The sequence below is a fragment of the Trachypithecus francoisi genome, unplaced genomic scaffold, assembly GCF_009764315.1.
Source record: "Trachypithecus francoisi isolate TF-2019V2 unplaced genomic scaffold, Tfra_2.0 Contig01579, whole genome shotgun sequence".
In the NCBI taxonomy this organism is placed as follows: domain Eukaryota; kingdom Metazoa; phylum Chordata; class Mammalia; order Primates; family Cercopithecidae; genus Trachypithecus; species Trachypithecus francoisi.
This window is the reverse complement of record NW_022681442.1, coordinates 8848630-8872702: the sequence shown is the minus strand read 5'-3', so window position 1 is coordinate 8872702 and position 24073 is coordinate 8848630. Positions and strand designations below refer to the sequence as shown.

Below are 24073 nucleotides of genomic sequence, written 5' to 3'. Positions count from 1 at the left end.
CAAAGTTAATTTGGCCCAAGTCCAGGAATGACTAAAGGCAGTTTGAGGTTAAAGGCAACATGGGGGTTGGTTCGGTCAGATCTCTTTCACTGTCACACTTTTCTCACGGTTTTGGAACTTCCCAAAGGAAGAGACTCCCCAAACAGGTTCAAGTTGTGGAATTTAAACCTGAAATCATTGCAATAGCTAGAGTGTGGCAGGTGGCTCTCATGTGGCTCCCACGTGGCACTAAGGTGCATTCCTCCCGACCTGCCCTGCCAGTGCTTCCTAACCACACTCTTTCCCCACGACAGAAACATACATTCCCATGAAAGAAAATCTGTTCTTGACTGATGAGGACTGGGAGGCTGTGACAAGATGGATACATGCACCGTGCCTTGGGTCAGTGTGGCTCTGGGAGGTGCTCCAGGTAGGCCGCCTTCCCCATACAGTCCTACACCCTGGGCACACAAACCTCTCTCCTGTGGCGGGGTGGGGGGCAGTGACCTGTCCTTGTGACAAAGACCTGAGCTGCCTCTCTTCCATGCAGCCACCATCACCTCCCTCCTGGGCTCTTTGGGGGTGCCTCTTGCCCCCGTGCCCTGCCCACCACCCCAGGTGCACCCGCCTGGCTAATGTGCTCTCCCCGCTTCCTTCGTTCATCTGCCAAGTCCTTTCTGCAGTGCCCAGGGCTGCTGTATCTGGCACAACCTGGTCCTTGCTCACACAGGGACCCCTCCTCCCACTGGTTCATTTTATGACCACATTACCTCCTCTTTATTCATGGATGTGAGGGTTAATTTTATGTGTCAACTTGACTGGGCTAAGGGATGCCCAGAGGGCTGGTAAAACATTATTTCTGGATGTATCTCTGAGGGTGTTTTTGGAAGAGATTAGCATTTTATTAAGCAGACCAAGTAAAGAAGATTCGCCCTCTCCACTGCAGGTGGGCATCAATCAGCCAGCCCGCAGAAAGCCCTGATAGAGCAAAAAGGCCAAGTAAGGGCAGAAGTTTCTCTCTTTGCTTAAGCTGGGATATCTGTCTTCTGCCCTCTGACGTTAGCACCTCTGGCGCTCTAGGTTTGAGCGGCTTCCGGGGGCTCTGGCTTGCAGACAGCAGACTGTGGGATTCCTCAGCTTCCATAATCACGTGAGCCAATCCCCATAGTCAATCTCTTTCTGTAGATTTCTATATGTCCTATTGGTGCTATTTCTCTGGAGAATCCTGACTAGTACAATGAGGTAGGTATATTGCGTTGGAGACCCAGAACACTTCAAATGTTTATTACTGGGCTAGGAGAGAAGGCAAGGCCCTACTAAAATTTGTGGCTGTATAGGTAAACTTGTTCAGACACATGTACCCATTAATTTAAAATAAAAATTAAATGAAAAGCAAACACTTTTTAAAATTTTGTGATGATGGTGGAGGTGTGTCCACCAGGGGGTGAGCTGGCCTCGTGAAACTCCAGGGAGGTGTCAGACGACCTGGGTGTGAAAGGGACGGATATCTGGAGGAAGTAATCAAGAGAGGATGGACACACAAGTTTGCTAGCAGGAGCCGGCAGCTTCCCCCAGCCGGACTGTGGGCAGCACTGTCAGGCTCAGGGGAGGTGGCTCCAAGCCCACCTGCCCCTGTCTGTTCCCTTCTGTGCCCCAGCCACATCTGGCCCCTTCTGTACACCCCAGCCTCATTGCCTTGCTTATTCATTGCTTTTTCTCCCACTAAAATATAAACCCTATGGGAGCAGGGACCTTGTGCACAGACTCTCCAGAGTCCTGTACGTGAACAGTTGAGGAATGAAGGAAAAATGAGTGGAGGGGCTGTGGGGAGACGGCCACAGGGACCTACAGACATTTACAGCCTCCTGTTTGCTCCATGGGAAGCATCTGCTGCCTCTGGCTCCATGTGATTTGAAACATGAGGCTACTTTAGGCCCTAAGGGGCAGGGGAGCATCACTTAGGGCTAAGAGCACCTTTATGTTCCCTAATTTGGGTGGCTTCTGTCCTCTCCCACTGTATTCATCTTCCCTACTCGTGGTTTCTTTGCTTGCTAAGCATTTCTTCCTGTTTTGATGACCAGAGCTTAATCTCCCCTATTGGCACTGGGCTGTGATCTGGTTTAAACCACTCCTTGTCTGTTCATGGGGACACACCTGGTTTGGGGTCCCCTCCACCATGGATTCCTGACCTACCCAGACCCACTCAGGGCACAGAGGGATTCCTGCCTCAATGGCCCGGGGTGACTTGAGGTACTCGGCACGAGAACCCCTGATGCCAAAGATCAAATCGGTTTCCACCTCATGCTGGGCCCTCTTCCTCCCAGGAAGAAATGCTGGGAACTGGTGGTCATAAGTTAGTCTTCTCCAGGGTGGCAAGAGTGTTAATTTACAGCCACCTCTGCCTTCCTCTGTTCCCATCCGCCACCCAGCCCCCAGGCCTCCCTACCACCAGCTGGGCCCTGATGTGAGTCACTTCTTACAGGGACGTGGAGCAAGCGGTTCACCTTCCCTCAACATCTTGAGCCTTTCCTGTTATTAAAAGTTGAAGGTGCTGGGGTTCCAGGTGATGAATGGGGGAGAGATGGCAGTCATGTGTGGAGGAGAAGTGGTCAAGCATGATGGTCCTAGTCCAGAGTGGAGTGGAGGTGGCCTCTGGGCAGCCTGGGATCAATATCCACTGCTGCTTTGTGAACAGCCTGGAAAGTGTGTGTTAAGCAGCATCCCAGCCAATGTTGGGAAAATGATTTAATCTCTTAGGGCTTCAGTTTGTTTCTGCCTCTCGACATAGCAAATATCCAAGCTCCAGCTAACCAGATTTAACAATTTGCACTTCGTTATATTTGCTTTTTTATAAGTGAAAAAGAAACTCTCTTTGATCACTCCCACCCAATCCCATTCTTCCCGCCTCCTCACCCTAGTGGCAACCACTGCTATTACTTTAGCGTGTTGTTTTTTTCATATGTTTATATATGACATACGCATCCGTGGGCAGTACACATTGTCTTATGCAGGTTTTAAGAATTTCATAAATGATATTGTAGTGTGTGTTATTCTGCAACTTTGTTTCTCACTCAGCTTTATTGTGTGAGATCTATCCTGTTGAGAGATATATGTATAGGTACGTATATGTGCATGTGTATACATACATACATATTTATAGTTCGCTCCATTTGACTTCTGCATAGTATTCCATCACGTGCATATGCCACAACCCACTTTTCTATTTCCTGGATGATAAGCTTTTATGGTGCTGGGGTTCACTGTGTTTATCTGTATTGGGGATCCTTACATCTTTCCCATATGTTGGGGCTATATGAGGGGCACAGGGGATTGGCCAAGGTGATTGGCCCCAGAACCTTCTCAGGTCTTCCCATAGAGAGGGGATTTTGGCCCCCAGGACTAGTGCTGTTGCAGAACACCTGTGCCCCCATGTCTTCCCCCGTGTCCGGCAATGGCAGTCTCTCAGGCTGCACCCGTCAAGGAGGGCTGTGACCCAGAGAATAGGGCTGGCACTGGGGGCTCCGTGCTAAGACTGGAGGGAATTTGGGGAGTCCTCTGACCCAGTTCCCCCAAAAAGTTACCACTGTGAGCTGCCCATCCTGAGTAACACCTCCAGGAATGGGACCTGGCATCCCTAAAAGTGCTACTGTAGGCGTCTGCCTTTGAACGCACACGCCTAAGAAAGGAGACTTCTGTACCCAAAGGCAACTCAGTCTTACATTGGGTTGAAAAATCTGTGTCCTGGTAAGTTCCATTTCTGTGGCCCAGCTGTGGCTATGGGGCCAACCAGAACCACCGAATCCCACTTTGGCAGCAAGCCTGTTGCAAACTGAAAGGCCACAGTTATGCCCATCCCGACTCCCGTCTTTAATTTTCTAGGTGAAACATCCACCATTAAAAACGATTTCTAGCCATTGAAACTATAGAAAACCAACAGCCACAAGAAACAAAAACAAACAATACATAAAATAAAAAAGGAAAGCAGCCTTCCTAGAGTGTGGGCTCTCATGCCCTCACTGTTGTGTTCATCCTCTGAATGTGTTCCTGTTTCCAGTACTAGATGATAAATTCCTGCTTGGGTTGAATTCCTGATGAAATGCTTGGTCCTGCAGTATTATGTCAGAAATAAGTCTGAGGAACCCTCCTTGGTGGAAGCTTTTTGCCTAAGTACAGACAGCTTGGTACTGAGCACCTGTTAGTTTTTCTGCCTGGTTCTCTTTCCCTCATCCACAATCGTCCTTGGAGATCTCCGTTACTCAGTTCTCATGGAAAATGCAGTGAACACCCAGGCAGCCATTTCGGCAAAGTGGCTCTGCCTCCTGGCACAGTTAATTGGACCAGGATAATGGCCACTTTGAGAAGGGGTTAAAACCTCCACTTCTCCTTCCCAAAGCCCCTAATCTCCCTCTGAGGCCCCATTCCTTGATGTAGACAATTAGTGACTCTCAACTTACATAAATTGTCATTTAAATACAGTGTCAGCACCAATTTTCTTAGGTTGCAACTAAGAGATTCTCGGTTCACGGTTGTTGCTTTCCTAAAAGGAGCAGATCCAAATTGGAGAGCTGCTGGTAGCCTGAGGTTTCCTTGCTGAGGAAAGTAGTAAGAGAGAGGGGGAAGGAAGCAGTGTGAGCAAGATGGGAGTTTCAGAGTGCTGAGGGAGCAGAGACGAGGGACTGGGAGATGATGAAGGAGCCCAAGCCCCTAGTTCCCATCCACTCCCGAGGGCTGACTGGACCCTAGCCCTTGGGGACCGTGAGACACCCTAGATATGCATTGAAAACACCCTTTCTGCTTGGGGGTTCCAGTTAAGTTTCTGTTTCTTGCAACCACAAGAGTCTTGGTTCATGCAAACATGGAGTCACACAAACTCTATTGCTAAAACGATCTTCTGATCCCCTCCAGAGCCAGGTCTGCTCCCTCGTACCCCTTCCATCCCCCACCCTTAGGCATAGCTTCTATTCTTCTGCCTTTAAATGTCCATTTTTGTAATGTGTTTTTATCCTAAGCCATCTCTGTTGACTTGGAAGGCAGCAGGACACAGTGCTGACATAAATACAGCATAGGAGTCACAGGGGAAACTGAACCAGAAGTTCAAGTAGGGCCAAGTCATTGCCCTGCACAAAAGGGTCAATCTGGATTTTGTTAAGGACCCCATTCCACCACTTCATCTGGTCCAGAGAGAAGGAAATCAGCTCTCAGTGGGAAACACCTATGCTTGTAACTTATCTTGAAGTTTATGCAACCAGAAAACTCTCCAACTCAAGGCTTCAGGAAATATGCCGATGTCTGGGCCTGCTTCCATTGGTTTCATCTAATTGCTGGAAAAATCATGTCACCTAAGGAGGAGGTCCACTCCCCTTCCTGCCCCACCTCCAGCAGTCCAGTGTGACCAAAAGCAAGGGACTGGGAGATGCAGTGTCTGGTGGGGGTCCTCTTCCAGGTTCATAGATTGTTGTCTTGTTGCTGTGTCCTCATGTGGGCGAGGGCTCTCTTTGGGGTCCCTTTTGTTAGGCAGTTAACCCTTTTTATGAGGCTCTGCCCTCATGACCTAATCGCCTTCCCAAAGCCTCACCTCCAAACCATCACCTTGGGGACTAGGTTTCAACACGTGAACTTTGGGGGTAACAGACATTCAGCAGCGTCAAATCCCAAACTCATTGGCTTTGCACATTTAGGAGGTGGTCACCAGGAGTCATGGTCCAGTAGGCCAGCCACCACTGGGATCATAACCAACAGTCCCTGCCAGGCTTCTTTTTCTCAGGAACCCAACCCAACATTCTAAAAGAAAACCGGGTCTGAGGAAACCTGAGGAGGGCGCTCCCTCACGGTAGGTGAGGACAATAGCCAGCTCCCCAGGCGTGGCCCAAGATGACCGCTGCCGGGCTGCCGCTTGGCACTGGGTTGTTGTGGAAATGGTTTCCTGATTGTGGTCATGGGCATTTCCTTTGACTGGACTACACCCCAAGCATCTTTGATTCTAAACGGAAATAGCCATGTACGGTTGGCAGGAGTCCGGGACCTCTGGATGTGGAGCTCACAACTTCTGGGAAGGAGAATGGCATGAAGTTTGTTTTCGTGGTCACTCTTAGGACACTACATTTCTCCCCCCAACAATTTCTCTTTTGCTATGTCCTTTTAGCCTTGAGGGCAATAGTCTGAAATGAGCAGTTAAGCTGGTTGTCATCTCTGATGTTTCCGAAATCCTCTGTCTGCTGTTTCATGTCCTAGATTTTAGTCACATGGCATGCTCACCACATGCCAGGCCCTTTACATACATTATCTTATTGAATCCTCAAAATAGCCTTATGAAATGGACATTATACTAACCTACAAATAAGGAAATCAAGGCTTCAAGTTTGCCTGACTCCAAAACTTACGCCCTTATCCCCCAGTTTGATCTGTCCTTCATGGCTCAGCTGGAGACCTTTCCCTCCAGAAAGCCAACCCCTGCCATCCCGCCTGGGGGCTCTCCCTGCCCCAACCCTGTTTTCTGAATTCCTAGATTTGTGCTTGCCTGCAAGTTTGGCTGAATAATGCCCCTCCCCACAGATGTCTGTCTCCTAATTCCTGGAACCTGTGAATATGTGACCTTATACAGCAAAAGGACTTTGCAGGCATCATTGAATTAGGAATTTTGAGACAGGAAGATCATTCTGGATTTTCTGGTGGGCACAGTGTAAATCACAGGGGTCCTTATAAGAAGATGTCAGGAGGATCAGAAGGAAGAAGAGGAGATGGGAGGACCAAAGCAGAGGTTGGAATGATGGGCTTTGAAGGTGGAGGAAGGAGCCGCGAGCCTAGGAATGTGGGTGGCCTCTAGAAACTGGAAAAGGCAAGGAGATGGGTGCTCCCCTAGAGCCTCTAGGGGAGCACAGTCCTGTGACACCTTGACTTGAGCCCATAAGACTTGTTTAGGACTTCTGCTCTCCAGAGCTGTAAGATGGTACATTTGTGTTGCTTTCAGCTGCTTAGTTTGGGGTCATTTGTTATAGCAGCTGCAGGAAACACATAGTCTGTGTTGTGATCTCCTTTCTCTGCATCTATATCCATCTCCCAGCCAGGAGATGAGTTCTGGCAGCATAGACACACTTAATTCAGTTCAGTAGAAATATTTTGGACACTTGCTGTATTTCTGAGCACGCTGCCTGTGTGGGAGGCAACGCAGGCATGAGTAAAGCATACCTCTGCCCTCCAGAAAACGAGTGTCTCAGATTTTGCATGGCTAGAGGTCCCAGCTCAAAACCTTGCATAAAAAAGATAAGTAGGAATTAGCTAGTGACAACAAAGAAAACATATGGTAATATAAAAAAAAAACACAAATAAATTTAGTAAGCTTTTATAAATGAACTAGAAGTAGGGGACTCTTGATTTCTTAAATGAATGACTATGATGACAAACAAATGATGAACAACAAGGAAAAGGGGAGGCAGCCAGAGCCCAGGAGAGACGAAGAAAGGGGAGGTTGGCAAGAGGTGGGAGGAAGGGATAAGATGAACGCTGTAGGTGCCAAGGGGCTGGGAGTTTCTGGGATGAGGAGGGGCTTGGTGAACTCTAATCATGCCTACTTCTGTGAGTTATAACCTCTTATCCCTGCCTTTGAACTGCTAAGCAAACAAATTAGCCATATTCTCCAAGGTTAAGGTGGCATTTATCATTACGCCTTAGCTCTTACGTCTGAAAAGGATAGTGGAGAGCAAGGGCTGGAATGATTTAAATCACTTCCCAGCACCAGGGTGTGAGTGAGCCCCAGGGCATTGCTGATGGGCATCTTGCCAGGGGAGAGATTGCCCTGTACTCAAATAGGTTGGTTACATCCCTTTAATGTGCAATTCCCCCAAATCACCTGAATTAGAATGACCTGAGCATATATTAGGATCCTTATGCCTATTCCAGACCCCTTGATTCTGATGTCACCTAAGATTTGAGAACAGGGTAACTTTTCCTTTATTGGACCAAAGGTTTTCAAAATATTAATAATCTTAGCAAGCTTAGGAACTTAATTAACATGAAGTTTGGAGGGGCATAGTATACCCACATTGTACCACCTGATTCTTGTGATTAATTTTCCTTGTAAATTTCTATATAGTACAGAAAAGTCCAAATAAAGTATTTCATGATTGTCCTCTATTAACAATTATCAGGTGTGATAATAGTGGGCATTTTATGGCATCTCTAGCATATATCAAGTTCAGTAAATTAAAATGTATTATCACACCTGTTCAACACTTCATTTCAGATCTTATGCAATACTTGGTATACCGTAAGTTCAGAGTGTGTGACTCTAATGAGTTTGATGTTTGAATAACAGAAGATGGTGGACTTTGCCTGGAAAACTTTTGGTAATTAGAGGTATCCATAATAATAAAGCAACTCTTGGGATAAGGCATTTGCCCACAAGCCAAGTGCTTCATAATCTAAATGCCAGTAATTTGGATGTTTTATAACATAATAGGGTCATGGAAACTAATCTTTCTGTAGATTATTTTTATGCTATACATTACTGGCATTGTCTAAGTTGTGAGAAATACTGTCAATGATTAACTGCAGTGTAAAGATGGGCTCGCTAGATAATATTCCTGCATGGTACCATTTCTCATGCTCATTTTCATACAGAGGAAGCCAGCTTGATCAGCTATTGTCGCACAGCTCCTGAGGAGGGGCTTCTGGAACACGGGGCCGTTGCTTGTTGCTGACAATGTCAGTTGCACATGAAAAAGTGAACACAAGTGGTGGATGGAAGACTCCTTAAAAATGACATTGAAAAGGAAGTGCGACATGCAAACCCTAACCCTCCCGAGATCATGGTTCCATATCGCATAGTGCTCCAATCTAGAATTTAAATGTATATCTTTTCATTTGTTTTCTGTCACCTGGTCTGGAGTGCAGTGGCACAATCATGGCTCACAGCAGCCTTGACCTCCCTGGCTTAGGTGATCCTCCCACCTCACCCTCCCCAGTAGCTGGGACCACAGGCGTGGACCCCTTCGCCTAGCTATTTTTTGGTATATTTTTGTAGAGATAGGGTCTTGCCATGTTGCCAAGGCTGCTCTGGAACTCCTGGGCTCAAACGATCCTCCCAACTTGGCCTCCCATAATGCTGGGATTATAGGCATAAGCCACTGTGCCCAGCCTAAAATGTATTTCTTATATCATTATTTTGAATTTGCTTCTTGGAAGATGAAGTAAATAAAAGAGATAAACTAGGCACTGCATTCTCCTTACAGCAAAGGGTTCTCAGCAGGAGGCCATGGGGAGGATGAGGGCTCTCCAGGCCATGAGAATTGGGCTCAGGCTCTTGTTCAACTTCTCACTTACTAGCTGTGTGCCACCAGGGAGTTTTCTCAACTGTACATCATCTGCAGAATGGGCCAATAAAACCTCCTTCATAGAGTTGTTGTAGGGTTTTGAGACACTGCATATAATATGCCAGGCCCGATGTTGTTCTTGGTCCTTGTTCTTATTCTTCAATCCGATCCCTTAGAAACATTTAAAGTAATGATTTGCACCTAATGAACAAGACTGTATCAATGACACCAAATGCATCCTGCATCCTTATTTCTTGTGAGGAAGGATATATGAAATGTTTCATTCAGCTTTGTGATTCACCCTCCCTCCCACAGTTGCCTGGGGTCTATTGCCTTGTAGGTAGTAGGTACCATGTAGGTTTGGGTTGAATTGAGTTGAATTATAAACTTCGGCAAAGTAATCTTGACAGGGCATGGGGAACTTGGGATTTTCACCTTTGAGTAGACCACAATTAGGTAGTTAGACTTCAAAAGAGTCAACAGAGACTATTATACCTATCTATTTATCTGTAATTAAGATGCACAATGGCTCTTTGAAGTATACACATACCAGGTGTCAGAGCTCCTAGCAGCTGTAATCTTGGGAACTTGTCTGGATTCCCTTTACTTTAAAAAAAAAAAAAAATCAGATTTTGCCAGAGACACTGCTGGGACCTTCTGGTACCAGTCTTTGGACTTGATTTTGATAGCAAAGGGGGTAGCTAGAGGCTCTTTACAATAATAGTGCTTTTTGCTTCCCATAAGAGATGTCAAGTGCTTCTGGCCATGGGGAAAGCCTAGGGTAGTGGTTAAGCAAGCGGCCCTGCAATCATTTAGATCTGGGATTGAATCTGAGCTGTCATTCGTTCTGCTAATAGGCTAGTTACTTAACCTTCCCAAGCCTCAGTTTCCTCATCTGGAAAGTCGATGTAATGATATTAGGACTTGTCTTAGAAGCCATGGGGAGGATGCATGAAATACAGCAGCTAAGACACTTAGCACAATGTGCGGAGCCTAAGAAAGCTTATTGCTCTCATCGTTGTCTGTTTCTCCTCAATCAGTTGAATGCTCAGCTCTCCTGTGGATGACCACGACTGCAGAATGTGGATTCACTGCTCTGCATCCTGCACCTGGGCCTCTGCTCATAATGCCTGGTTAGATGAGAACATAACCTCTAAAGCTCAGACTTTCAGTATTGGATAAAAGCCATGTACTCTGTACGTAGGAAGTGTAGACACACTCCCTGAATTTTAGGAGTTCATGGATACCTGAAGTTCATTTGTTTGTGGCACCAGATTTGGGAATCTCTGACTCAGGAAATGAATAATACAGGAATTAGGGGAGCACTTACAATGCACCATGCTTCCAGTTCAGTAGGATGTACAATTGCACGGGCAGTTACTGTTATACTTCTCATTTGCCCTCTACTCTCTGGAAGTTGAGTGTCCAGCAGGCTGACTCTGGTCTTCTTCCTTGAGCCACAGTTCTTCCAGGATCATAATCTAGATACTCAATGGAGAGAAGCATCTCTCAGCTGTCTTCCTAGCTCCCTGGAGGAGTCTGGATGCTCAGATTAGAATACCCATATATATATTTTTTCATATGCTTGTTGGGCACATGTATTTCTTCTTTTGAAAGGTATCTGTTCATGTCCTTTGCCCACTTTTGAATGGGGTTGTTTATTTTCTTGTAGTTTTGTTTAAGTTCCTTATAGATGCTAGATATTAGACTTTTGTCAGATGCATAGTTTATAAAAATTTCTCCCATTCTGTAGGTTGTCTGTTTACTCTGTTGATAGTTTCTTTTGCTGTGCAGAGCTCTTCAGCTTAATTAGAGCCCATCTGTTAATTTTTGCTTTTGCTGCAGTTGGTTTTGGCATCTCCTGTCTTTGCTGTTGTGAATAGTGCTGCAATGAACATACACATGCATGTCTCTCTAGGATAGAAAGATTTATATTCCTTTAGCTGTAAACCCAATAATGGAATTGCTGGGTTGAATGGTAGTTCTGATTTTAGGTCTTTGAGGAATCGCCACACTGTTTTCCACAATGTTTTACACTATCATCAACAGTGTATAAGCATTGCTTTTTCTCTGTAACCTTGCTAGCACCTGTTATTTTTTGACTTGTTAATAATAGTTATGCTGACTGGTGTGAGATGGTATCTCATTGTGGCTATGATTTGCATTTCTCTAATAATCAGTGATGTTGAGTTTTTTTCAAAAGTGGGAGCTAAATGATGAGAACACATGGAGACATAGAGGGAAACAACAGACACTGGGGCCTATTGGAGGGAGGAGGCTGGGAGGAGGGAGAGGGTCAGGAAAAATAACTAATGGGTACTAGGCTTCATACCTGGGTGATGAAATAATCTGTACGACAAACCCCCATGACACAAGTTTACCTATATACCAAACCTGCACGTGTACCCATGAAATAAAAAGTTGAAAAACAAATACTCATACAATGAGAGTTTCATTATGGCTCTCAACTCAACAAGAAGTACTTTTGTAGTCGTTTAAGCAAGCTAGCCCAATAAAACTCTCATGGGAAAGGAGCCAGATCTTGAACAGCTTATGTCGTTCTTTTCTGGTGGTCATTAAATGTCTAAATAAGTTACTTGAGTAACTAAATTAAGACAGGCTAAAGGGGAGAAACATTGGTTCAGTTCTTCTTTGTCTGCATGTTTACTTGTTTAATTGTTCCTCCACCAGTCTGGAAGCCCCAGGAGGGCAGTGGCCCTGTGTTCTTTGTTCACTACACAGTGCCTGGCACAGAGTAGGTACAATAAGTATTTGTGGACTAAATGATAATCTGTGATTCTCAAACTGCTGTTCTGTGGGAGGAACTCTGCCATCAACCAGTAGATTGTGATTGTGTTTGGAGGACCTAGGATCTATGGAATGATTTTGACTTCTCTATTTGCTGTAGAAAAATTTATTGAGAAAAAAAGCATATGTTCATATAGAGTATTAAGCTACCCAATATATCTTCCACAAAGTTCATATAAATTCTAGCAAGGCTGATACAGTTGATGCTAATAAACATCTTTCTTTCATGGTTATGGTCAACTGTGCTTTAATAGCATTTGGTGGATCCATGATTTACTTATTGTTCATTTCTTGATCAAGAACACAACTTCCACATACAGAAACCAATAGCATTGCTATACATTAACAATGAACTATCTGAAAAAGAAATCATGAAAACAATCACATTTATAGTAGCTATAGAAAAACACCTAGGAAAAAATTAACCAAGGAGATAAAAGACTTATACACTGAAAACTATAAAATACTGATGAAAGAAATTGAAGAAGACACAAATAGAAAGGATATCCCATGTTCATGAACTGGAAGAATTAATATTGTTAAAATGTCCATGCTACTCAAAGCAATCCACAGATTCAACGCAATCCTTATCAAAATTTTAATGATTTTTTTTTACATAAATAGAAAAAAATTCTAAAATTTGTATGGAACCACAAAAGACCTCAAATAGCCAAAGCAATCCTGAGCAAAAAGAACAAAGCTGGAAGCATCACACTACCTGAATTCAAAATATAATACAAAGCTATAGTAATCCAAACCACATGGTATTGGCATTTAAAAAAAGACATATAGGTTGGACACAGTGGCTCATGCCTGTATTCCCAGCACTTTGGGAATCCAAGGTGGGCAGATCACTTGAGGTTAGGAGTTTGAGACCAGCCTGGCCAACATGGTGAAACTGTGTCTCTACTAAAAATACAAAAATTAGCCAGATGTGGTGGTGGATGCCTGTAGTCCCAGCTACTCAAGAGGCTGAGGCAGGAGAATCACTTGATGGGAGGAGGGTGAGGTATAAAAGACTACCTATTGGATTCAGTGTATATTACTCGGGTGATGGATGAACCAAAATCTCACAAATCACCACTAAGGAACTTACTCATGTAACCAAATACCACCTCTTCCTAGAACTGATAAGTGAATTCAGCAAAGTTTCAGGATACAAAATTAGTGTACACAAACCAGTAGCTCTGCTATACACCAACAGTGACCAAGCTGAGAATCAAATGAAGAACTTAATCCCTTTTATGATAGCTGCAAAAATAAAATACATACTTAGGAATATATCTGACCGAGGAGGTGAAGGACCTCTACAGGGAAAGCTACAAAACTCTGCTGAAAGAAATCATAGATGACACAAATGAATGGAAACACATCCCATGCTCATGGATGGGTAGAATCAATATTGTAAAAATGACCATACTGCCAAAAGCAATCTACAAATTCAATGCAATTCTCATCAAAATACCACCACCGTTCTTCACAGAACTAGAAATCCAATAGTTTTTAACAACATGGATGAATCTGGAGGACATTTCATTAAGTGAAATAAGCCAGGCACAGAAAAATACCACGTGATATGTGGATTTTTTAAAAAGTTAAACTCACAGGAGCAGTGCAGAATGGTGGTTACCAGGGGCTGGGAGTGGGGAGTGTTAGGGAGATGTTGGTCAAAGCATACAAAATTTCAGTTAGGAGGAATAAGTTCAAGAGATCTATTGTACAACATGGTGACTGTAGTTAATAACAGCGTATTGTATTCTTGAAAATTGCTGAGAAAGTAGACTTTAAGTGTTCTCACTACCAAAAAATAAGTCTGTGAGGTTATGCATATGTCAATTAGCTCAATTTAGCCATTCCACAATGTATACATACTTCAAAATAACATGTCATACATGACAAATGTATACAATTTTCATTTGTCAATGAAAATAAATAAACAAATAAGTATTCATTCACACACACACACACACACACACACCACACACACACACACACAATAAAGAAACACCACTCTGGCTGCTGTGGGGAGAGCTGACCACAGAGTACTAAGAGTTGAGGCCAGAACACCAGCTTTCCAGGGGAGAAGGGAATGACTTGGACTGGGATGCTGGAAGCTGGCAGCAAAGGTGGGAGCGGTAGATGGGTTGGGATATATTTCGGTTCTGGCACCACCAGGATGTGCCTATGGATTGTACACGGGAGATATGAGAAGTAGGGGAAAAGGGGAAACCCTAGTGCCCTCTGCTGTACCACACTGCCTTGGATGGCCTTGGAGGTCACTGGAGCCTGTATGCTGCTGGGTGGCCTTCGTACGTGGTTCCAACACTTCACGGGACTGGGAGCTTGTGCTCCACACAGCTCCCTGGAAACTCTTGACCCGGGAGAAAGCACCTTCCCAGGATGCGCTGTATTTTATTTTTCTGCAACATCCACCTGGTGTTACTTCCAGTTCTCCTCTCTGGAGGTACAACAAGGAGAATCAATTCCTTTTCCTAAGAACTTCCTCCAAAAACTTTGAGACTTCATCCTTCTCGGGCCTTTTCCTGCTTCAAGAAATGAGTGTTTCTCTCAAGGGCTAGAGGAAGGACTTGATATTCTTCCATATCCTGGTCTTTGCTGGTGTTTCTGCTTCTTACGTGTTCTTTCTCAGTCTTCCTCTCTTCCTTCATACCCCCCTTTTGACCATTCATTGAAAAGCCCCACATGTGCACACAGCCACTCACACATGCATGCACACTGATCTCTAAAATGGCAGGATTGATATTCTTTTTTTTTTTTTTACTCATCTCTGTCCCCTAGGTGCTGAGGTGTTTGGGAGTAAAAAACAACCTCCTACATCATCCAACTATGGCATCATTTTTATGAACTTGATTATTTTGCATTAAAAAACTTTAATAATTGTTTTTCTTATGAATGTATGTTATATATGTGCCATAGATTTGAACAATACCAAAATTTATACAGAAAAAGAGGACGGTCACCTCAAAAATGTACATTGCCACTTTCAGAGGTAAATAGTCTTCATGTTTTCCATTCAGTGACCCAAGATCCCTGGGTCACCAGGCTTGGAGATGACCTTGACTGTGGAGGAACCAGCATTAAATCGTTGGAATCTTACTGGGAGGAAGTGGGTCCTTTTCAGGTCTCCGGCACTTGTCTATTAGGTCAAGACATCTCAGTCTGGGGTTAGCCTTTACTGCTGTCTAACAACCAAGGTGCTCCCTTTTAACCACGAGAGAGCACAACTCAGGTTCTGACCCATACTAACCCAACTGACTTTTTGAAATGTAGAATGTGTCTTTCAGAGCACATTCGCTACCTCCAGGAGCTCAGGACATGAGAAGTAAACATATGCGAAGAAATTTGACAATGCCAGGTGGTGCATACAAAATGCCAAATTATTGGGAAGATATTTTCTCATGCTCCACCAAAGGGGGCAGCTCGAGGTGAGTCCTGGACAGTGAATGTGGCTACAGAGGTGGAGCTAGGCTGCTGCAAGCAATTGAAAAGAGTTGGAGAAGAGTAAGTTCTGTTACTAGGACACAGGTGGGTAGGAGAAGAAAGTCTACAGAGAGGCAGGTGGATTGCCTGGAGTTGGCATCACACCTGGAATGTCAAACTTGGAAGTCTGTGCTTTAGGCCACAGGCATTGAAGACGTCTGGAAGATTCTTCTCCTGGCAGCTGGAAATACAGGACAAAAGGCTAAAGAATTGATTCAAAGCCCCAAGAAGATAAGACAAAGAAGTAGGCTATTTTGGCCTCGAGATCCATGAAGAACTGCTGTAGAGATGAAGCTAAGCCTCCTTGTAGGGCCAGGCATGTGCATCTCTTGTTAGGGGTGCACACAAGGCTGTGCCTGGTTCCTGCTGGCTTCTGCAGCCTCATCTCTTACCACTCACTTCCTAGACTTTCTTCTGCACTCGCAATCCTCCCAGTGTCTGGTGCTTGCTGCTATCTTTATGCCCTGCACATGTTAAACCTTCTGCCCTAATGCTCTAACCACTGTCATTACCTGCTCCCCACCTCCTTTCTGCCTACTCTTTCATGACTTAGCCCAATCACCGCCTTCAGGACTTGATGCTCTTACTCTGTGCCACTCTCTCCAGCAAGAGGACTCTCCTTAATGCCCTCATGGCCTCTTTGGTTATCTGATTGTAGTGGCAGTGTGTTATTATTACCTGCTTGCCTAGGTCTCCCCACCTGCATCATAAGCTCTGCAAGAGCAGGGACCTTATTTTATTCATGTTGACTCCCAATGCCTGGGCCAAGACCTGACATGGAGTAGGTATTCTATAATTTATTAGTGAATGGATGATGTGGTTAACTATTCATTTGCCTTCCAGGAGCTAGTTTCAACTAAAGCAAAATGTTGTGTGTTATGAAGCATCAGAAAGGATGTAAGGATGGCGAGACCCTAGAACTGTGGTTATCAAGTGTTGGGCCATGGCACCTTGATGTGTTATGAATTCTTCTCAAGAGGGTCAATGGATTTGGATCAACATTTGAAATACCTTTCGTTAAAATAAATGATATATATTGTTCGGATAGTGTTGATCACAGGCTCATTGAATGAAGCAGGGCATTTCAAGTGAAGTAGCTTTTCTCCTGACCTTTCTTCCGAGGAAGAGTTAAGAGGCTTAGTGTACAATTGAGCCTGAATCAGATGTGAACATGAGTATATAAAAGAGTCCAGACATGGCAATAAACATTCCTGACCAGGGATATTCTCGTAAATAGCAGTCAAGGGTCACACTAACTGTGGATTCTTTCATAGGCAGCATGAAAATTCTATTGTAATCTTTAGCGTTGTTTTGAGTCTTTTATTCTTTAAGTTCCTGCAAAAATTCTAGACGGGAAGCCCTGCCCTAGAAAGAGTTCCTGAGTAACCAGCCCCCGAGTCAGTAGGTGGCAAGTCTTCGGGCAGAGACTATGGGAGATGTTATCGTCTTATTTGTTCTGTAAGCCTGATGCCATTTTTTCAAATCAATGATATGATAAAAAGCCAAGGACTGCCTTTCTCTTGTTTGTACAAAACTGTCACCCTTTGGCAAGTTTTGAAAATGTATGTTGTAATCCAGATTATTTAATCATTTTCTGGCAGCAATAGTTTTTCAGTCATGCTATTCATGGGTAAATGATTGTCAGCGTGATAAGAGAAAGGGCGCTGACAATGGGCTCACAGTGTGAACGCTTCTGTTTTTAATAACTTGCCTAAAATTGCATCACAGGTTGGATTTCAATCATGATTTGGTGACTAGCTCCCTTTCGTATATAACCCTTCTATATTTTTACGAATTTTGTACTTGCTTGGTGTATAGTGTCTGAGCTAAAATCTTCCATGATGGTTGTGGTTTTATTAATTTCTGCTTGCAATTATGTCAGGTTTTGCTCAGTATGTTTCAAGATTATTTTGGTAGATGCAGCCAAATTTTGGTGCAATATTTCTTTTATTCTTATGTAGCCATCCTCTTTATGTCTGTTAATAATTTTTAGTATAATTATATAATATTTTACTACAAATTAATATCACCATGCAAACTTTTGTTGAGTATTTGCATAGTACATCTTTTCCCAATCTTTCTATGTCATTTTGTTTTAGGCATAACTTTTACAGATAGGACAGACGCAGCCTGATTAAAAACAATACGTATGGATAGTCTCTTTTAAAAAGTTAGTTTAATCCATTTCTGTTTAGTGTGATTTCTTACACATTTAAACTTCATTTCAAACATCTTCTGTATTTTCTATTTACCATCCTTGTTGTTTGCATTTCTTTCCCAGCCTGTCTTTGAAGTTTTTTAATGTTCCCCATTTTTCTCCTTTGCTGATGTGGAGGCTGTAAATTGTGTATTTCTTATTTTTAATTCTTATCCTTAAATTTAAAATTTTAAGTTAATACTGAACTCTAACTTTCTCTAGAAAAACTTAAAGTTATTCAGAATCTATATTAAATTAGTGTAGTAGTTATCGGCATTTTGATAACTTCTTTGTGATGTGTTTATTATGTATAAACATGTCTTCAGGCAGCAAAGTTATCATTGTTCATTACACCTACCTGCAGGCTTACACATACTTTACTGTGAGTGTCTTTTTTTTTTTGTGACAGAATCTTGCTTTGTCACCCAGGCTGGAGTGCAGTGGCTCCATCTCAGCTCACTGCAACCTCTGCCTCCAGGGTTCAAGCGATTCTCCTGCCTCAGTTTCCTGAGTGGCTGGGATTACAGGTGCCCGCCATCATGCCTGGCTAATTATTGTGTCTATTGTTTTGAGTACTTTGTCTTCAGTTCTCTTGAGAATAGATTTTCGATTGCTTCTGGAAACTGCTCTATCCATTTGATTGGGCATCGCCATATTCTTGAAGATGGCACAATTGGCCTTACTTAGCTGATTGGCTCAAGGGTAAGCATGTGACCTAAATTAGCCCAATCAGAATCCTTCTCCAATTTTTTGAATAGGAACAACAACAAAAAAAGAGGGCTTGTCCTCTCTAGTCATGGATGCTGTGGCATATGGGATGTCAGCCCTATCAGCACAATTCCTCTAATCCACAGTGGAAGAGAATGAAGAAAAGAGCAAAAACCTTCCAAAAGACAAATGGTTGAATGCCACTAGGCTCTTCAGCAGAGGGGCCAGGAGAAAGTGCAAGAGACTCTCTGGAGGCTGTGTGAGTGAGCACAAAGGCCCATAATCATGACTTTTTAAAGGAATACTGGAAGTGAGCATGGTCAAAGAATTAAAATGCTGCTCATACATATAGATATGCCACCATCTGACGACAGACAAAGGAAGACACTTAGGAATAGAAAGATGAGCTGCAGTGGTATTGAAGAAAAGTTTATAAAATCAGGAAAGGGGAAATGTTAAAACAGTAATTCTTCAAAGTCCATGAATGTGGCCCATTTAGAATGAGGAAAGGCAACACGAAGCGTGTTATGTGGCGGGAGACACATTCTCAGAATATTTGAACCGGAGCAGACTGCTGCTGAAATAAGAAGTTCAACATGAATTTTGAAAAAAGAAAGCCTGAATGATAGGCTTCATTTCATATTTGGCTTCCACCTGAATCTCTTTTGGTTCTCCGGGTGTGTTTGTGCATGCACACACGTGCACATGTGCTTAATGAGGGGAGAGGCTGCAGCTTAGCCAGGTGAGAGTGAAGGAGCATGACCATTGACCAGTCCAGCCCAATCCTGTTTCTGCAGGTCTCAGAGGAAGACAGAGGGATATTGCCCCAGCAGGGCTGGGACAGAGAGACAGAAGCATTTTCCTTTCTTTATTTTGGGCAGTGGCTAACGTTTATCTTGTGACTTTTGTGCATTGTTTCCCATAAAAAAGGGTGACTAAGAGTTGTAGAAGCTCATGTTGTAAATATTTGAAAACATGTAGATTTTACCATCTGGGGGTGGTTGAAGAGGTGTTTTAACTGGAAGACTGACAGGTGGATAAGTTGGCTTCTTAGCAAGTCCTTTCTTGTCAAGAGATCCTCAGATATTACAGATATATTATCTGTGATGAAGACAGTTGCACACAGCAAGCCCGGCCAGATGCCCTAACGAAGAGCATCTGAATGCACACCCTGCAGCTTCAGGTGTTATTTCAGAGCTCATGGCGACAGATGGCTGCAACATTCTGGATGCCTCCTGGAGGCAAAGAGAAACAGTGGAAGTGGCATAGGAAGGATGTGAAAGAGGTCCTGAGGGAGAATACCCATGCATGAAGGAATGGGGCCTTTCTTCCTCCTGTGGGTTTAAGGCTAGGTACTGCTCTTTTGTTTTAGAGACAGGGTCTGGCTCTCCTGCCCAGGCTGGAGTGCAGTGGTGCAATCTCATTGTAACCTGGAACTCCTGGGCTCAAGCGATCCTCTCACTTCAGCCTCTTGAATAGCTAAGACTGCAGGCACATGCCACCATGCCTGGCTAATTTTTAAGTTTTTCTTTTTTTTTCTAGCGGCAGGGTCTCACTATGGTGGCCAGGCTGGTCTTGAACTCATGCTTCTGGCCTCCCAAAGTGCTGGGATTACGGGCGTGAGCCACCACACCCAGCCTCTCTTGTTAGAAGGCCAACCTATCTGCCACTTTTATTTCCATTTTCTCAGCTACGATGGAAAGAAAACTTTAAAGATTTCTTTGAGCAAGCTGATGCTTAGGAAGCCAGACTAATCTCCACCCCCAAATAACTCGGAAATGATTTTTCAATGTACAAAGGGAGTCCTCACAGATTCCTATAAATAGCCAACCTCCCTAAGTTCCTGTAAAAATAGAGTTTCATTCACAGAATGCTACATATTCCGGGACAGTTTTGCTATGTGAAGAAGAATGTAATGAAGAACCTCTCTAGGGATGACATGTGACCCATAAATCTTTTGGGATTAGGTGATAATGTTTGATGTGTATGGTGGTGAGTTGTTCATTTTATTATTTTGTGCCTTATTTGAAAGTTATATTTGTCCTTTAGAAATTCACTAGTATGGTTGATACATTGAATAAACATAATCCATGGTATAATCAAAATGCAAACTTACTTTTCGTCTTTGTATCTTAATTTTTTTTTTTTTTTTTTTTTTTTTTTTGAGATGGAGTCTCACACTGTCGCCCAGTCTGGAGTGCAGTGGCGCGATCTCGGCTCACTGCAAGCTCCACCTCCCGGGTTCACGCCGTTCTCCTGCCTTGATAGTATCTTTCCCTGCTCCAGGAAGAAAACTTGCGTGGGTCCTTCTTCAGTAATAGAGTGCTATGGTTACTTTAAATTACAGAGCAGAGTTTTGGGGCTGGCTACCTGGAGGCCAGCAAAGGCATGGGCACTAAACCCAGATGCTTGGACACTAGAGTCACCCACCACTGCTTGAGCCAACTGGCCTGGGCAGAAAGCATGTCACACAAGACCTGCTTCTACAAGGCTGCAGTGATGGGCGGAGTGGAGAGGACCAGGATTCAATACAACATCAGAGAACCACAGGAAGAGACCGGGTCGGGGCTGAGGTACATGAGACCACACTTGGGACCCTGGGCGTGATCCGACAAGGCAGGAGAACCCTCAAGGATGATATATTTTGCTCTTTAAAATAAAACATATCCTATCCGGCGCCGCCTGCCCAGTGCGTGTCCCCAGACTGAGGCCCAGCCCCCTTCGCCTGTTTCTATCATGAGCACCGCCAGCATGTCTGACAAACTGCCCTACAAAGTCGCTGACATCAGACTGGCTGCCTGGGGACGCAAGGCCCTGGACATTGCTGAGAACGAGATGCCGGGCCTGATGCGTATGCGGGAGCAGTACTCGGCCTCCAAGCCACTGAAGGGCGCTCGTATCGCCGGCTGCCTGCACATGACGGTGGAGACGGCCGTCCTCATTGAGACCCTCGTTGCCCTGGGTGCTGAGGTGCAGTGGTCCAGCTGCAACATCTCCACCCAGGACCATGCGGCAGCTGCCGTTGCCAAGGCTGGCATTCCAGTATATGCCTGGAAGGGCAAAACGGACGAGGAGTACCTGTGGTGCATTGAGCAGATGCTGTACTTCAAGGACGGGCCCCTCAACATGATTCTGGATGAAGGGGGCGACCTCACCAGCCTCATCCACACCAAGTACCCGCAGCTCCTGTCAGGCATCCGAGGCATCTCTGAGGAGACAATGACTGGGGTCCACAACCTCTACAAGATGATGGTCAATGGGATCCTCAAGGTGCCTGCCGTCAATGTCAATGACGCCGTCACCAAGAGCAAGTTTGACAACCTCTATGGCTGCTGGGAGTCCCTCATAGATGGCATCAAGCGGGCCACAGATGTGATGATTGCCGGCAAGGTAGCGGTGGTAGCAGGCTATGGCGATGTGGGCAAGGGCTGTGCCCAGGCCCTGCGGGGTTTTGGGGCCCGTGTCATCATCACTGAGATTGACCCCATCAATGCACTGCAGGCTGCCATGGAAGGCTATGAGGTGACCACCATGGATGAGGCCTGTCAGGAGGACAACATCTTTGTCACCACCACAGGCTGTGTTGACATCATCCTTGGCCGGCACTTTGAGCAGATGAAGGATGATGCCATTGTGTGTAACAGTGGACACTTTGACGTGGAGATCAATGTCAAGTGGCTCAATGAGAATGCTGTGGAGAAGGTGAACATCAAGCCGCAGGTAGACTGGTACCAGCTGAAGAATGGGCGCCACATCATCCTGCTGGCTGAGGGTCGGCTGGTCAACCTGGGTTGTGCCATGGGCCACCCCAGCTTCGTGATGAGTAACTCCTTCACCAACCAGGTGATGGCACAGATTGAGCTGTGGACCCATCCAGACAAGTACCCTGTTGGGGTTCACTTCCTGCCCAAGAAGCTGGATGAGGCAGTGGCTGAAGCCCACCTGGGCAAGCTGAATGTGAAGTTGACCAAGCTGACTGAGAAGCAAGCCCAGTACCTGGGCATGTCCCGTGATGGCCCCTTCAAGCCGGATCTCTACCGCTACCGAGAGCCAGGTCTGCGCTTCACCCTCCAGCTGCTGTCCTTGCCCAGGCCCCGCCTCTCCTCCCTAAGAGCTAACGGCACCAACTTTGTAACTGGTTTGTCAGTGTCCCCCATCGACTCTCTGGGGCCGATCGCTCAGTTTTTGGCCTCTGCTGCAGCCGTCATACTGTTCCAAATGTGGCAGTGGGAACAGAGGCCTCTCCTCAAGCCCCAGTCATGATGGAGGTCCCGGCCACAGGGAACTATGAACTCAGTGGTCTTGGAACAGCTCACTAAGTCAGTCCTTCCTTAACCTCGAAGTCAGTAGTGGAGTCACAAAGCCCATGTGTTTTGCCATCTAGGCCTTCACCTGGTCTGTGGACTTATTATACCTGTGTGCTTGGTTTACAGATCCAGTGGTTCCTCAGCCCATGACAGATGAGAAGGGAGTATATTGAAGGGCAAAGAGGAACTGTTGTTTGAATTTTCCTGAGAGTCTGGCATAGTGCTGGGTCTTAAACCTCATAACAATGAGGTTAGTACTTTTAGTCCCTGTTTTACAGGGGTTAGAATAGACTGTTAAGGGGCAACTGAGAAAGAACAGAGAAGTGACAGCCAGAGGTTGAGAGGGGCCAGAAAAACATGAATGAATGCAGGTAGATTTCGTGAAATCTGCCACCACTTTATAACTAGATGGTTCTTATCACAACCCTGGGTCAAAAAGAGAATAATTTGGCCTATAATGTTAAAAGAAAGCAGGAAGGTGTGTAAATAAAAATCTTGGTGTCTAAAAAAATAAATAAATAAAAACAAATAAATAAAACATATTATCCTAAAAAAAAAAAAAAAAAAAAAAGGAGCCAGACATGGTGACTCTTGCTTAGGAGGCTGAGGCGAGAGGATTGCTTGAGTCCAGGGATTCGAGACCAGCCTGGGCAACATAGCGAGGCCCTTGCTTCTAAAAAAATTAGACTTTCTTGTGTTATTTCATTGTAAATTTTAACATGGTTTGGGAATTAAATTTCAATCACTTGTTGCAGCAATTTGTTGAAGAGACCATTTTAAGTCCAAGTGTGAGTCAAATTATACCTCATTTTAAACTCATGCTAACTGCTTTCTTGTCATGACATTAGAATTTTCTTTCTTCTTTCTTTTCTTTTCTTTTCTTTTTTCCTTCTTTTTTTTTTTTGAGACAGGGTCTCATTTTGTTACCCACGCCGCAGTGCAGTGGCACGATCTTGGCTCTTTGCAGCGTTGACCTCCTAGGCTCAAGCGATCTCTTGCTTCAGCCCCCGACAAGTAGCTGGGACTACAGGTGTGCTCCACAATGCCTGGCTAATTTTTTTGTAGAGACAAGGTTGTGTCATGTTGCCCAGGTTTTGTCATGTTGTCTTAAACTCCTGGGCTCAAGTAATTCACCTGCCTCGGCCTCCCAAAGTGCTGGGATTACAGGTGTGAGGCACTGCACCCAGCTTAGAATTTTCTGAAGTGGTTTGTGGTCAGACACTTGTAAGATCTGAGGACATGTTTCCCAGAAATGTGAAGGATCG

The 24073-nt window shown here is 44.6% G+C and overlaps 1 protein-coding gene across 1 annotated transcript; it reads left to right on the top strand.

The window, feature by feature from the left end:
* The first annotated feature begins 21169 nt into the window (after positions 1–21169).
* LOC117065491 (adenosylhomocysteinase-like) lies at positions 21170–23312 on the top strand. The gene has a single exon (XM_033180344.1). It carries the CDS (start codon positions 21238–21240, stop codon positions 22762–22764), a length of 1527 nt encoding a protein of 508 aa, XP_033036235.1. The 5' UTR covers positions 21170–21237; the 3' UTR covers positions 22765–23312.
* Positions 23313–24073: the final 761 nt, after the last annotated feature.

Bases quoted from the DNA above. Each gene is read 5' to 3' on its own strand.
- LOC117065491 (XM_033180344.1), top strand. From the start codon at position 21,238: ATGAGCACCGCCAGCATGTCTGACAAACTGCCCTACAAAGTCGCTGAC.